The 12,778-nt window shown below is 39.8% G+C and overlaps 1 protein-coding gene across 1 annotated transcript; it reads left to right on the top strand.

The window, feature by feature from the left end:
- Nucleotides 1-261: 261 nt before the first annotated feature.
- On the top strand, nucleotides 262-12,732 carry ARG1 (arginase 1). Its single transcript, XM_032651071.1, has 8 exons — nucleotides 262-587; nucleotides 5,122-5,194; nucleotides 7,567-7,741; nucleotides 9,595-9,754; nucleotides 11,203-11,297; nucleotides 11,635-11,739; nucleotides 11,962-12,098; nucleotides 12,344-12,732. The coding sequence occupies exons 1-8, from the start codon at nucleotides 531-533 to the stop codon at nucleotides 12,508-12,510; spliced, it is 969 nt and encodes a 322-aa protein (XP_032506962.1). The 5' UTR covers nucleotides 262-530; the 3' UTR covers nucleotides 12,511-12,732.
- Nucleotides 12,733-12,778: the final 46 nt, after the last annotated feature.

Raw genomic sequence — 12,778 nt, 5'->3', positions numbered from 1 at the left:
TAACCATTAATCCCAGAGTGAAAACTGAATTCAGCGTTGTAGAGCTGGAAGGGATGTGGGAGACCATCTTGCTAGTCCCAGCCCTTTCGACACAGGAGGATGCAAAGACCTGGAGGAGGTAAGTGCCATGCCCTGAGTTTGCACTGCAAGAACCATAGCACTTCTTCTGTGGTTTTGATTAATTAATTATGACTAGAAAAGATAATTAGGAAATCAAAGTGGTGATTAGGAAAGATTAATGTCACCAGCTGGCTTTGTCAAATGGGTGTGAACTGTCTACATGAATAATCTCACTTAATTAGAGACCTAGACCCAGAGGACTCATAGTTATTCCAAGTATGAACTTGCTGGACTTCCACTTGACTGTTGCTTTGTTTCAGTAGGTGGAGCCACTCTCCCTCATTAGAATAAAGTAAACAGATTTAACTCAATTATAAATAGAAAAAAAATATGTGCTCTCCGTCACTGAGAGTTGCACAGAGTGACGACTGCCTCGAAACCCCCGGTGCAGCGGTGAGCAGTGCTGGAGCATGAGTTCCAAGCCAAAATCCATAGGGATCATCGGAGCTCCTTTCTCAAAGGGCCAGGTGAGTAAAAACCCTGGTTTTGAATAACCGGAATTTATGAGAAAGTTTCGAACTTCAAAATTACTAAGGTGTTAATGTCTAGTTAGTTAAATTCCCTGATACAACCTGACCTGAAATCTATGTTTTAAAGTCCTCTCACCATTTTGCATCATTGTATAATTATGGTCACAAATCCATTTATTCTTATGGCTCCTAATCTCAGCCACAGCTAATTTTATTTAAATCTGCTGAATTTTTCCTCATAATTTTTTAAGAGAAAATATTTTTATTTGAATGGGAATAGAATATTTCTGCACTGTAGCTACTTATTTAGATTTCCGTGCTCTCGTTGCTTTTGGTGTTACTGTGTATGTAGAAGGAGATAGAATTTTAAGAAAACACATTTGTTTAGTTATGTAATTAACACCTAGAAGAATTTCATAGACGGGCAGCAGCCTTTAGAATTTAAAAATGTGGATAACCTAAACATTATTGATTTATCAACTTTGCGAGTGATTTATATTATTTTAGGGCTTCCATGATTCTATAAAAGTACTGATTTCATGGACTAGGTAGAGTCCCTTGTGCACCTCTCTTTGAGGGAGGAAAAAAGAAAAACAAAAAAGGAAACCCACCTGCAAGTTGACCACATTGAAAGGACCAATGAATTTATCAAGCTCCCAGATTCCAGAACATGCCAGCCACACGTAAATGTACAGTCTTTTTTTTTTTTCTGCCCAGGCACACTCATTCTGGTAAATCTAATGAGATTACAGATATCTTCGACTCCTGTAAGCGTCTGTGCTAAAAGAGGGGGGATGGGGAAGTACAAAAACAAAAACAAACAGGATAGAGTGTGAATTGACACCTTCCCAGGCTGATTTTTTGTGGTTGTGGTTGTTTTAAATGGGGTTTCTCAGGTGTCTTAGAGCTTTCTCTTTGCCCGTCTGAGCAATGTATTTCTTCTCTTAGTTTTGAACTCTTGCTTTGCTCTCTGGCTTTTTTATTACAAAACAAATTGGGACAGGTCGGAGGTTAGAGATGCAAACTGCATTTGGACTGTCAGTCAATACTGCTTCACTTTCCCTGGAAATCTTCCAAAGGTCTCTCCTGAAACACAGGGACATTTTGCTGACAAAGAAGTGTTTCTTTTAATGCTGGGGGTAATTGCAAAATCCACAATGTGCTCACCTATTCTTGGGACAGGTTCTAACAAAGATAGCACTGAAATAACTGATAAAAAAAGAAGGAAGGAAAGAAGAGAGGAGGGAGGAAGGAAGGAAGGAAGGAAGGAAGGGAGGAAACGGCTTGAATATGCTCTGACCCCTCGACCTCAGCAGAAGGCCAAATGCTGATAATAACAGCCATTCCAGGGGATAATATTTTGAAATATAGCCAGAGGCATTTTCCATTCTCCATAATTCTTCCTTCCTGACTTCTACAGCTCTTCCTTATTAAAACATGGCGCGGGGCTTCCCTGGTGGCGCAGTGGTTGAGAGTCCCCTTGCCGATGCAGGGGACACGGGTTCGTGCCCTGGTCAGGGAAGATCCCACATGTCGCGGAGCGGCTGGGCCCGTGAGCCATGGCTGCTGAGCCTGTGCGTCCGGAGCCTGTGCTCTGCAACGGGAGAGGCCACAGCAGTGAAAGGCCCGCGTACAGCAAAAAAAACGACAACAACAACAAAAAAACATAGCCCCATGAGAATGAAGCTTATTGTCTTGTGATAGTAAGGACTCAGAGAGAGAGATTTTTCTACACTAAGCCATAGCATAGAAGGGAAAAAAATGGCCAACATATAAATTTCTGTCCTCACTTAAAGGAGGTAAAATTGGATAAATAGGCAAAAGGGAGGATTAAAGGGCTAGAAGGTTGAATCTGAAAAAGGACTCCATTCCCTTGCAGGGCAGTGGTTAAGGGGAGGAGGTGGTGGCAAAGAATGAAGTAGGTATTGTATTGATTTTACTGTTGAGTTAACTAAGGCTCAGAGAGATTTGAGAACTTGCTCAAGGTCACACAGCTTTGACTGTGTAATTCCAGACAGGACTGTCTGATACCAGAGCCTGTGCTCCTGACCTGCACTGGTGCATCTTTAGATCTACAGCGGATCTTAGAGTTGCAGTCAGTTAGGGAATGGAGCCCAGCTTCAAAGTCAGTAGAGCTAACAAAGAACAATGAGAAAAGACCAATCATTAGAAGCAGTTTGAATCAGACAAAAAAAAAAAAAAAAAAAAAGCTAAAAAGTGTCACTCTGTGAAACTGATCGACTGTGATATTGTAATAAATATACAGCTGGGCCTCCATATCTGCGGGTTCTGTATCTGGAATATCTTTATGTCATTTTATGTAAGGGACTTGAGCATTTGTGCAGGGAGCAGGGGGTAGGGGGAGTAGGGGTGGGGGGATGGGGAGGTGGTGGGGTATGGTGGGTGTCCTGGAACCAATCCTCTACAGATACTGAGGGAGGACTTTCATATCAACTAAGGAGTGTATAAGATTTGTTGTGTGTGTTTTTTTTATAATTCTTAAACTTCAGAATGGTGTTATTTTTATTTTTTTGGCGGTAGGCAGGCCTCTCACTGTTGTGGCCTGTCCCGTTGCGGAGCACAGGCTTCGGACGCGCAGGTTCAGCGGCCATGGCTCACGGGCCCAGCCGCTCCGTGACATGTGGGATCTTCCCGGACCGGGGCATGAACCCGTGTCCCCTGCATCGGCAGGCGGACTCTCAACCACTGTGCCACCAGGGAAGCCCCAGAATGGTGTTATTTTTAAAATTTTTATTGAAATATAGTTGATTTCTAACGTTGTGTTAGTTTTGAGTGTACAGCAAAGTGATTCAGTTTTACATATGAACGTAAATTTTAAATTCTTTTCCATTATAGGTTATTACAAGATGTTGAGTATAGTTTTCTGTGCTATACAGTAGGTGCTTGTTGGTTATCTATTTTATATACAGTAGTGTGTATATTTTAATCCCGAACTCCTAATTTATCCCCTCCTCCGTCTCCCCTTTGGTAATCATAAGTTTGTTTTGTATGTCTGTGAGTCTATTTCTGTTTTGTAAATAAGTTCATTTGTAAGGGGTGTATGAGATTTGTTCTAAAGTTTGAAAGGGAGAGGGAAAAAGGGCAGGGGGTTTTATCAAATTGACAATTTTTGAGCATCTACTAAGTGTCAGCTCAGTACTACAAAACACAGTGCTGGAAGTGTAGAAAAAATTGGACTGAAATCTAATAATGGAGAAAAGACAAAACAAACACAAAACCAAGGCAAAATCTGAGCCAAGCAGCACGCTGTTGGAGTTTAAAGAAGGAGAAATTGTATCTACTTGAGAGGGGGTGGGAGTCATACAAAAAAGGAGTGGAGTGAAGGAGCAAATGTGTCCATCTGAGTGTGGGGCGTCCCTGGCTGCCAGGGACAGGAATTTGACATGGAGGATTTACCCGGCAGCCAGGGCAAATCATCCTGTAATTTGAGTTGGGGAGAAATATCTACTTAGTTTGGTGCCACAGCACAATCCTGGGGATAGATCCACGTGTCTTTTGGCACACCTTCTCCGCTGAGAACACAAAGTAACCTCCTGTATTGAAAAGGCTTGTTGGAAATTAGAATCAGAGAGACACATGCAAGAACCGGTTCTTTAGGTGGCTAATCTGCCAGGAGGCTGGAGAAGACTTACAGCCAGGAGGAAGCGTGTTAGCTTCCCTGATGTAAAATGAGCAAAGGTAGAATTGTGCCAACTGTGCTTAACCAGGTCAAAATACCTGAAATACCGGGTAAGTTTTGTGGTTTCGGCTCCCGGGTGATGATTTTCCCTGCTGCCTGCTTTCTCCCCAAGAGCCCTAACTTACCACCGTGAGGACCTGCAAGTAGGTCTTTCTCATGCCATGCTCTTTTTTTTTTTTTCTTCCTTATGTTTTTACTCAAGCTGTTCCCCTGGTTTGCAAAGTTTCTCTATCACCCTATCTATTTTCCTGAACACCTACTCACGTTGCAGGACTCAGCAGAAATATCAGCCTACTCCACGCAGACTTCTCTGACACACTCTGCTCCTGGCAGAGTTAGGATCATCCTGTTTTTGTGGTTATGAATCTTGTATCTGCGTTGAAGCAAGTCTCTAAGCGCTGTAATTGGGATTAAATATCCAAATCCCCTATTAGCTTGTTAGTTACTCAAAGACAGAAGCCCTCTCCTTTTAATCACTCTATCTCCATCTCTCAGAGTGCTTTTGCACAAAATATGTGTTCACTGTGCTGGTAACGCGGTGCGATGGAGAAGAGGAGATGCAAGTTTTGGAAACTAAAGAATGCGGATGTGAACTAAGGCTCTCCCACTTGTTAGGAAAGTTATATAATCTTTCTGATTCTGGATCTTCATATCTGACATAGGGGTAATTCAATCTACCTTGCCGTGATGATTAAATGAGATAATGTAAATTCCTGACTCTGTAGGTATTCAAAAATTGATACTCTTCAATTGATTAATGAAAAGGGTTCCTATTGTGGGCATCAGGTTGTCATGATAATGTCTGTATTACTCTATTTTTTAATTGTTCAGCCACGAGGAGGGGTGGAAGAAGGCCCTACAGTATTGAGGAAGGCTGGTCTGCTTGAGAAACTTAAAGAACTAGGTAATTTGAAAAAATTAATTACTTTTTATTGAAGTATAGTTAATGTACAATATTATATGTTACATATATGTACAATATAATGCTTCACATTTTTAAAGGTTATACTCCATTTACAGTTATTGTAAAATGTTGGCTTATATTTCCTGTGTTGTACAATATATCCTTGTAGCTTATTTTGTACATAATAGTTCGTACCTCTTAATCCCTTACCCCTATATTGCCCCTCCCCACTGGTAACCACTGGTTTGAGCAAGGTACTTTTTAACTTGAAGGATCAGCCTGATTTTCTTCTCACTCTGAAGGAAGGACCAGGCTCCTGCTAAAAGAGGGTGTGTCTGGAGTGACATTTATACCACAGAATTGCAGCATTGGCTATAACCTTAGAAGTACAGCCTATAAAAAAAGCAGCGATGGGGAGCATACTCAGTAAATACTGTTGGATTAATATCCTCACTCAGATCTTTTGTCTTTCCAGCCAGACTCTTGCATAAGAGAATGTGTGTGTGCAAGAACTGGGGGTGTGTCGTAGGGGAGTCAGAGGAATTGAAAATGAAAAGCCAGGGGCAGCAGGAAGTACACTACTAGCAAGAGGACCCCTATTTGTGAAAGGAAAGAAAAGAAAACAGTAATATGATAACAATAATAGTACCTAGTGTTTGCATGGTGTGTATACATGTACACATATACATATACATACATATATACGAGCATGCAAATGCAAAGTGATATAATTTTAAAAGTATGGGCTAAAGTAAACGTCATCTTTATATTTAGAACTCTGATGAAGTGTTGGGGAGGATATGGAGCAACTTGAACCCTCGTGTATTTCTGGCGGGAATGCGTAATGATACAGCCACTTTGGAAAGCACTTTGGCAGTTTTTAAATAAACATACATTTACCTCTTGACCCAGCAAATCTTCTCCTAGATATTTACCCAAGAGAAGTGAAAACATATACTATAAACACTACCACCCGAATGTTTGTAGCAGTATTATTTATAAAAGCCAAGAAATGGAAACGAAATGCCTATTAACCGGTGAATGGATAAACAAAAAGTGGTACATCCATACCACGGGATAGTACTCAACAATAAAAAGGAACAGACTGCTGACATAGGCAAGAACATGGATGAATGGCAAAGACGTCATGCTGAGTGAAAGAAGCCAGACACAAAAGACTACCAACTGTGTGAAATTTTAGAAAAGACCAAAGCATAGCAGGACAAAGATCAGTAGTTGCCTGAGGGTGGGGCAGGGATTGACCATAAAGGGGCACGAGGGAATTTAGGGGGTGATGAAAATATTCTAAATCTTGATTATGGTGATGGTTGCAAGACTGTAGATATTTCTAAGACTGGTTGACCTGTACATTTAAAGTGAGTGAATTTTAGTGAATAACAATTATACCTCATAAAGCAAAAAAAAAAAAAAAAAAAATGACCCCAAGAAAGAACAGAATGCTTGGGGAAATGGACTAGACTAGTCCCTCTGTTGACAAGCATAATTTGGTCATATTTTATATCAGGTTGAATCTCTTGAAGGTGTTAGTGAATCATGGATACACACGGACATTTAATGACTACAGCATACAATGACTGGTTAGTTCAGAACACTGTACTTATATCACATGAAGCTCGGTAAATTGAAGCCTAAACAGGGCCTTTTAGGGAGTGACCTAGGTCCTTAGAAACTTTGGGCTAGCTGCAATTTCTTTTTTAAAGAAGTATAATAATAGAGCTTTTATTTCCTGACCTCACAAAAGCTTTTAACGCTCGTTGCTAATCATACGTTCTTATTTAATTCAGACAGTCCCACTATGAGGCAGGTACGATGGACAGAGCAGGGAGCTGAGCTGCTTCAGCTGGTGACAGATTGGACTGAAACCATGGGCTGTTAATATAGTGTGAGAAAATTTAGAAAATATTGGTGTATTTTCTTCTGGGCATAAATATATATGTATACATATTCTTTTAAAAACAATTTCTTCATTACATATACAAAACACGCTTATTGTAGTAAAGTAGACAGCACATAAACAGAGACAGAGACCAAGACAGTGATGCCACCCATTAAGAGCGAACCAGCTTATCACTGTCACACTTTCGTGTCTAGCCTAACTGGCTCGATTCAAGAAGTATCGATATTTGCAGAGAACCCAGTATACAGCAGGCACAGGTGTACAGCAAAGGTGGGATGATGCTGTCAGGCAACAGTGGACAAGATTTTTTACCTTCACAAGTTTTTACAGCCATTCCAGACTTTTTTTTTTTTTTTGCAAATACACCTATTTGGTAAAATTAGAATCATCCTACAGGCTGTTTTGTAATCTCTCTTTTTACTTAGTAACCTGAAACTTTTAATTTTAATTATAGACTGTGATGTGAAAGATTATGGGGCCCTGACCTTTGCTGATGTCCCTAATGACAGTCCCTTCCAAATCGTGAAGAATCCAAGGTCTGTGGGAAAAGCAAGTGAACAGCTGGCTGATGTGGTGGCAGAAATCAAGAGGAACGGAAGGACCAGTCTTGTACTGGGCGGAGACCACAGGTCTTTTTTAATGATTATCTCTATGGAAGTCTGGCACAAATACTGTAAAGGAAGTATCACCAAAACCATGAGAAGAGAGAAAATAAGGAAGGGAGAGCATTGATCAATATTTTACACCAAATTTTCTGTCTTTTTTCTTTTAAATTTATTGGTTACTACTTTATTTTGGAAACATAAATTTAGCTCTGTTTGAAGGCTTGCATTATCTGTATAACAGCAGAAGATACATGACATGTGAATGGACTTAGGCAAAATATTCAGGCTTACATTTCTAAATAAATGAGCACTGAGGAAATTCATAGTCAGTTTACTGTACTTGATTACTGATAATAGAAACAATTCATTTAGGTCAACAACTAAAGCATGCGTTTTCCCGTTATAAAAGTTAATAATTGTAAAAAATTTGAAATACACACACATATATAAAAGGGAAAAAACAATGGCAGTTATAATTCTCTAACAACCCTTTCTACTGGAATTTTGAAAATCTGGCACACTTCCTTCCTGCCACAATTTTTTCCTTGTGTATGATTTTAACAATTGTGTATTATCCTGTTTTGTTCTTAGTCTACACTACCAATTTCCTTATGTTACTTCATGATATATGCAAGCATAATTGTTTATTGTTGCTTAATTTTTCATCAAGGTGTGATATCACTATATATATCCATATTTTCAGATATTCAGATTATTTTCAAATTTTCACCATTATAAATAATGTGGCAAAGATAATTTTTGCGTGCAAGTCTTTCCATGTTTACTCTCAAGGTCCCACGATATGTTATCAGAAGAAGTATAATTAGATAAAAAGTACAAACATTACAATAGCTCTTGATGCAAGGGTCAGTTACCTCATCCCCCTCCGTTTTCTCCCCTAAAGCCAAAGAGTTACCAGGGCTTCTGTGACGAAACTGCCATTGAGAAACTGGAGCTCACTTTCTTTTCTAAGCGGAAAAATTTGTAAGTGGAAATTTTAAGAGTGGCTAATGGCCAAAGGAAAAGAAACCTGTAGGGAAAGACAAACATCAAGCTGAATCATCAATACCTGAACATCAAGAAACGACTGCTTCCACTTTGAGAATCTGAAAGTTCATGATTCTCTGGAGGATTCCTGAACATTCACAAGTGGGAGAATGCAAGCATTGCATGGCAAATCCTGATCTTTTAACTTTTGTGTAAGATATTACTTAGCATTTTCATTCCGGCAAGTTTTCTGGAGCTTGGAATGTTTGAGATGAACTTTGAGGGTTCTGGATCTGGCTAAGAGCCGGTCCTTAAATACATAGCAGGAGACTAGGAAGTTCCAGCAGAGGATCTGAGTGAGTGAGCTCCCAGGATACTCTGGCTGAAGTGGATGTAAGGACTTCCGAGTGATGCTCCCCAAATGTAAAAGAATTGGATTTTAAGAAAAATGGAAGGACTCTGTCATAATTCACTTGGGAGAATTAGTATTTACCAAGAGAGATGAGAGTACAGAAAACGAGCCTGAGTTAACCCTGAGAGTTGAGTGGTGTCTCATGCTAAAAAATTTCTTGTGTGGCTACTGTCTTTTCACACAGTTAATTTTTAGTTAAACTATAATTTGCAATTTTATTAGAAGGTGGTTTTGAAAAAAATTACAAATTTATTAGTAATGCCATTGAAGTGAATAAATATAACTCGTTAGTAAATATTAAGTATAAGCTATACTTTATTGTTATCATTGTTTAATTGGCATCTCCAGTTTAAAACCTCTCAGAAATATTAGCCACTTTGACTTAAGGGAAAATCAGGTGAGGATGTTGCATTTATGATATGATGTATGTAATGATACTGCAAACCTGATGTCCATACAAACTTCTTTTCCTCTCAAGTTTGGCAATTGGCAGCATCTCTGGCCATGCCAGGGTCCACCCAGATCTCTGTGTCATTTGGGTGGATGCTCACACCGACATCAACACTCCACTGACAACCACAACTGGGAACTTACATGGACAACCTGTATCTTTCCTCCTGAAGGAACTAAAGGGAAAGGTAAACAGCTGGTTGGTATTTTGTTACAAAAGAATTATCTTTAGCAGAAGTTCAGGAGGCGGAAGGGAAGTAAGAACCCCTGTGCCATCTTCTTGATTAACTTCTCAAACTTTTTTTCTGGGCGGCCAATAAGCAATGGGTGGGCGGATAGAGGTGGTGAGGCTCTGTACCTCTACCTTACTTGATAGTTTGCAAACTGACTTCGTATGTAGCTTCCCTTCTGATTCTTAAACTACCCTTTTTAGTAGGTGGGGCAGAGAGGAATCCTCTATAAACAAGTTAACAGAGGTTAACAGACATACCAAATGTGCAGCAAGGACCAGAACTGGTCTCCCGGCACCTCCTCCTTCTACTACAAACCCCATAGCCTCTCATTCTTACCAAGTGTCCCCTCCACATCATAGGGCCTTTTCAAACATGGAGTTTTTTTTTTTTTTTTTTTTTTTTGGGTACGCGGGCCTCTCACTGTTGTGGCCTCTCCCATTGCGGAGCACAGGCTCCGGACGCGCAGGCTCAGCGGCCATGGCTCACGGGCCCAGTCGCTCCGCGGCATGTGGGATCTTCCCGGACCGGGGCACGAACCCGTGTCCCCTGCATCGGCAGGCGGACTCTCAACCACTGCGCCACCAGGGAAGCCCAAACATGGAGTTTTAAAATGAGGATTATGGTGGTTTATTATTTAGCATCTTTACTATGAGAAGCATATATCTAAACCACAAGAGGAAGAACTTCCTCCTCCTTGGAAACTTCTTTTCTAAAAGACGTTAAGATGAAATTCCAGAATGAGATTTAACATTGTAGTTCATAATTTTATTGATATGCTGTAGCATATCAATAAAACAATTTTTATTGATTCAACCTTAGCAAATTGGCCGTTGTGATGATACTTGGGGATCAAAACCTCCTTAATGTTAAATGTCGGCAGCAATGTCTTCCGAACAGATGACCAAAGTGATAGGCTTGCAAAATGCGTAGCCGGCTCATGGGAAGAGCCAGGCATGGCTCCAGGACATCTGAAGATATGGTCAAACCAAAGGTCTGATCGAAAATTTCCCTTAGCTACTCTCAACCACCCTCTGGATTAAGTCTTTACTGAGAAAGAGAAGAAAAGAAGGAAGCTACGAAAGTAATGGAAGCACACTGATTTCTTTACAGAAGAGTTCCAGGAGAGCAGGGCAGAGTGGAAATGGGGCGCAGGGCAGGTAAACGCTGACAAGTGATTCAGGTTAGGTGTGGGCCACAGGGTTGAAGCTGGGTAAGGCCAAAGCAAACAAGGGTAGCACAGGCGGGCAGGCACTTCATTCTTCATTTTGTATTATATTTTAATGATTTCCCTGAGATTTATGTTCTAAACCAGACACACACAATCTAACAAGTGTCCTTAACTTTCAATGTAAGATTTGCTCAAGAGAAGCACATATAACCCAATGGAACCATTGCAATTCTAGATTCCCGATGTCCCAGGATTCTCCTGGGTGACTCCCTGCCTATCTGCCAAAGATATTGTGTATATTGGCCTGAGAGACGTGGACCCTGGGGAACAGTAAGTTTATTCCTTGATGTGACTTTTCTTCCTTTTTGTCCTTTCTCTTGCTAGGTGTGCTGGTCGAGCCAATGAGAAAAAATTATTTTCAGCACCAAGTCTATATATCTATATCTACACATATTTATATGTATACACGTACATACGTATACGTGTATGTATTCAGGGGATTTTTACGTTGACTTGCTATTTAGAAATATATTGATATATACATACAGTTCACCAAACTTAAATATTTTTTTAAATCTCACCACACTGATCTTTTCTTTAAAAGGAAACAAGAGGGCATAGGGTCAGTCTCCTTATAAATTGTAGATTAATATATCCTCTTTCATAGCTACATTTTGAAAATTCTGGGAATTAAATACTTTTCAATGACTGAAGTGGATAAACTGGGAATTGGCAAGGTGATGGAAGAAGCATTCAGCTATCTACTAGGAAGGTATGATACTTTGTGTGTATGTATGTGTTTGTATGTGTGTAACATAAATATTATGAAAAGGACTTGCTACTGACACTGGTCAATGTAAGTTATTAATAAAGCAAGGAAGTACAATCATGGAACTTCACTGGGTTGTTACTTTTTGTAAAGTAAGAACTGTATTTTTCTACGAAATATTAAACCACCAACTTTAAACTGAATTCCTTTCCCACCTCTTAAAAGAAAGAAAAGGCCAATTCATTTGAGCTTTGATGTTGATGGACTGGACCCGTCTTTCACACCAGCTACTGGCACACCAGTCCAGGGAGGTCTGTCTTACAGAGAAGGTCTCTACATCACAGAAGAAATTTACAAAACAGGTATGTAAAAATCTGAGTGAATAAAGAAGGAAGTGTACACCCGGCCAATATATATTGATACCTCCCAAATCTGAAGATCGAGCCCCAACAGACACTTCCTAAATGTCCATTGCATGATGCAATGACTGAAATGTTTTCAGTTATTACACCTCTTTCTATTCCCAGATAATATTTCAAGTCAGTCTGTACTAAATTAAAAATGTCAACTATTTAATAAATTACATTATTTCCATTTGTTGTTGTAGGGCTACTGTCAGGATTAGATATAATGGAAGTGAATCCATCTCTGGGGAAGACACCAGAAGAAGTAACTCGGACAGTGAACACAGCAGTAGCAATAACCTTGGCTTGCTTTGGAGTTGCTCGGGAGGGTAACCATAAGCCTACTGATTACCTTAACCCGCCTAAGTAAACATGGAAACGTCATATAAAAATCTCACAGTTAATGACATAATTAGCAAATCGACTAGTTTAAACTTCTAGTTATCCTCCCAAAGGTTTGGTCTTTCAGAAAAAATGTTTTGCCTTGGTAAAAGTTAGTACAATTAGCATAAACTGTATCAATTCCCTCTTGGTATGAAATTCAAGATATGGAAATGCTAACTTTTGTGAAATTAAAAAGCTTATATTCCCATTTTGGCAAAGGCCTTATCGTTAGAGAAACACACATTCATTTCCAA

Source organism: Phocoena sinus, chromosome 12, assembly GCF_008692025.1.
Source record: "Phocoena sinus isolate mPhoSin1 chromosome 12, mPhoSin1.pri, whole genome shotgun sequence".
Classification (NCBI taxonomy): Eukaryota; Metazoa; Chordata; class Mammalia; order Artiodactyla; family Phocoenidae; genus Phocoena; species Phocoena sinus.
Note: the sequence above shows the minus strand (reverse complement) of the source record. Positions and strands in the feature narration are given on the sequence as shown.

What these genes read in the sequence shown, in the direction of transcription:
- ARG1 (XM_032651071.1), top strand. Translation starts at nt 531, where the DNA reads ATGAGTTCCAAGCCAAAATCCATAGGGATCATCGGAGCTCCTTTCTCA. An exon ending in GTACTGGGCGGAGACCACAG is followed by an intron (nt 7,742 to 9,594) that starts GTCTTTTTTAAT and finishes TTTCCTCTCAAG; the next exon opens with TTTGGCAATTGGCAGCATCT. An exon ending in TTCAGCTATCTACTAGGAAG is followed by an intron (nt 11,740 to 11,961) that starts GTATGATACTTT and finishes ACCTCTTAAAAG; the next exon opens with AAAGAAAAGGCCAATTCATT.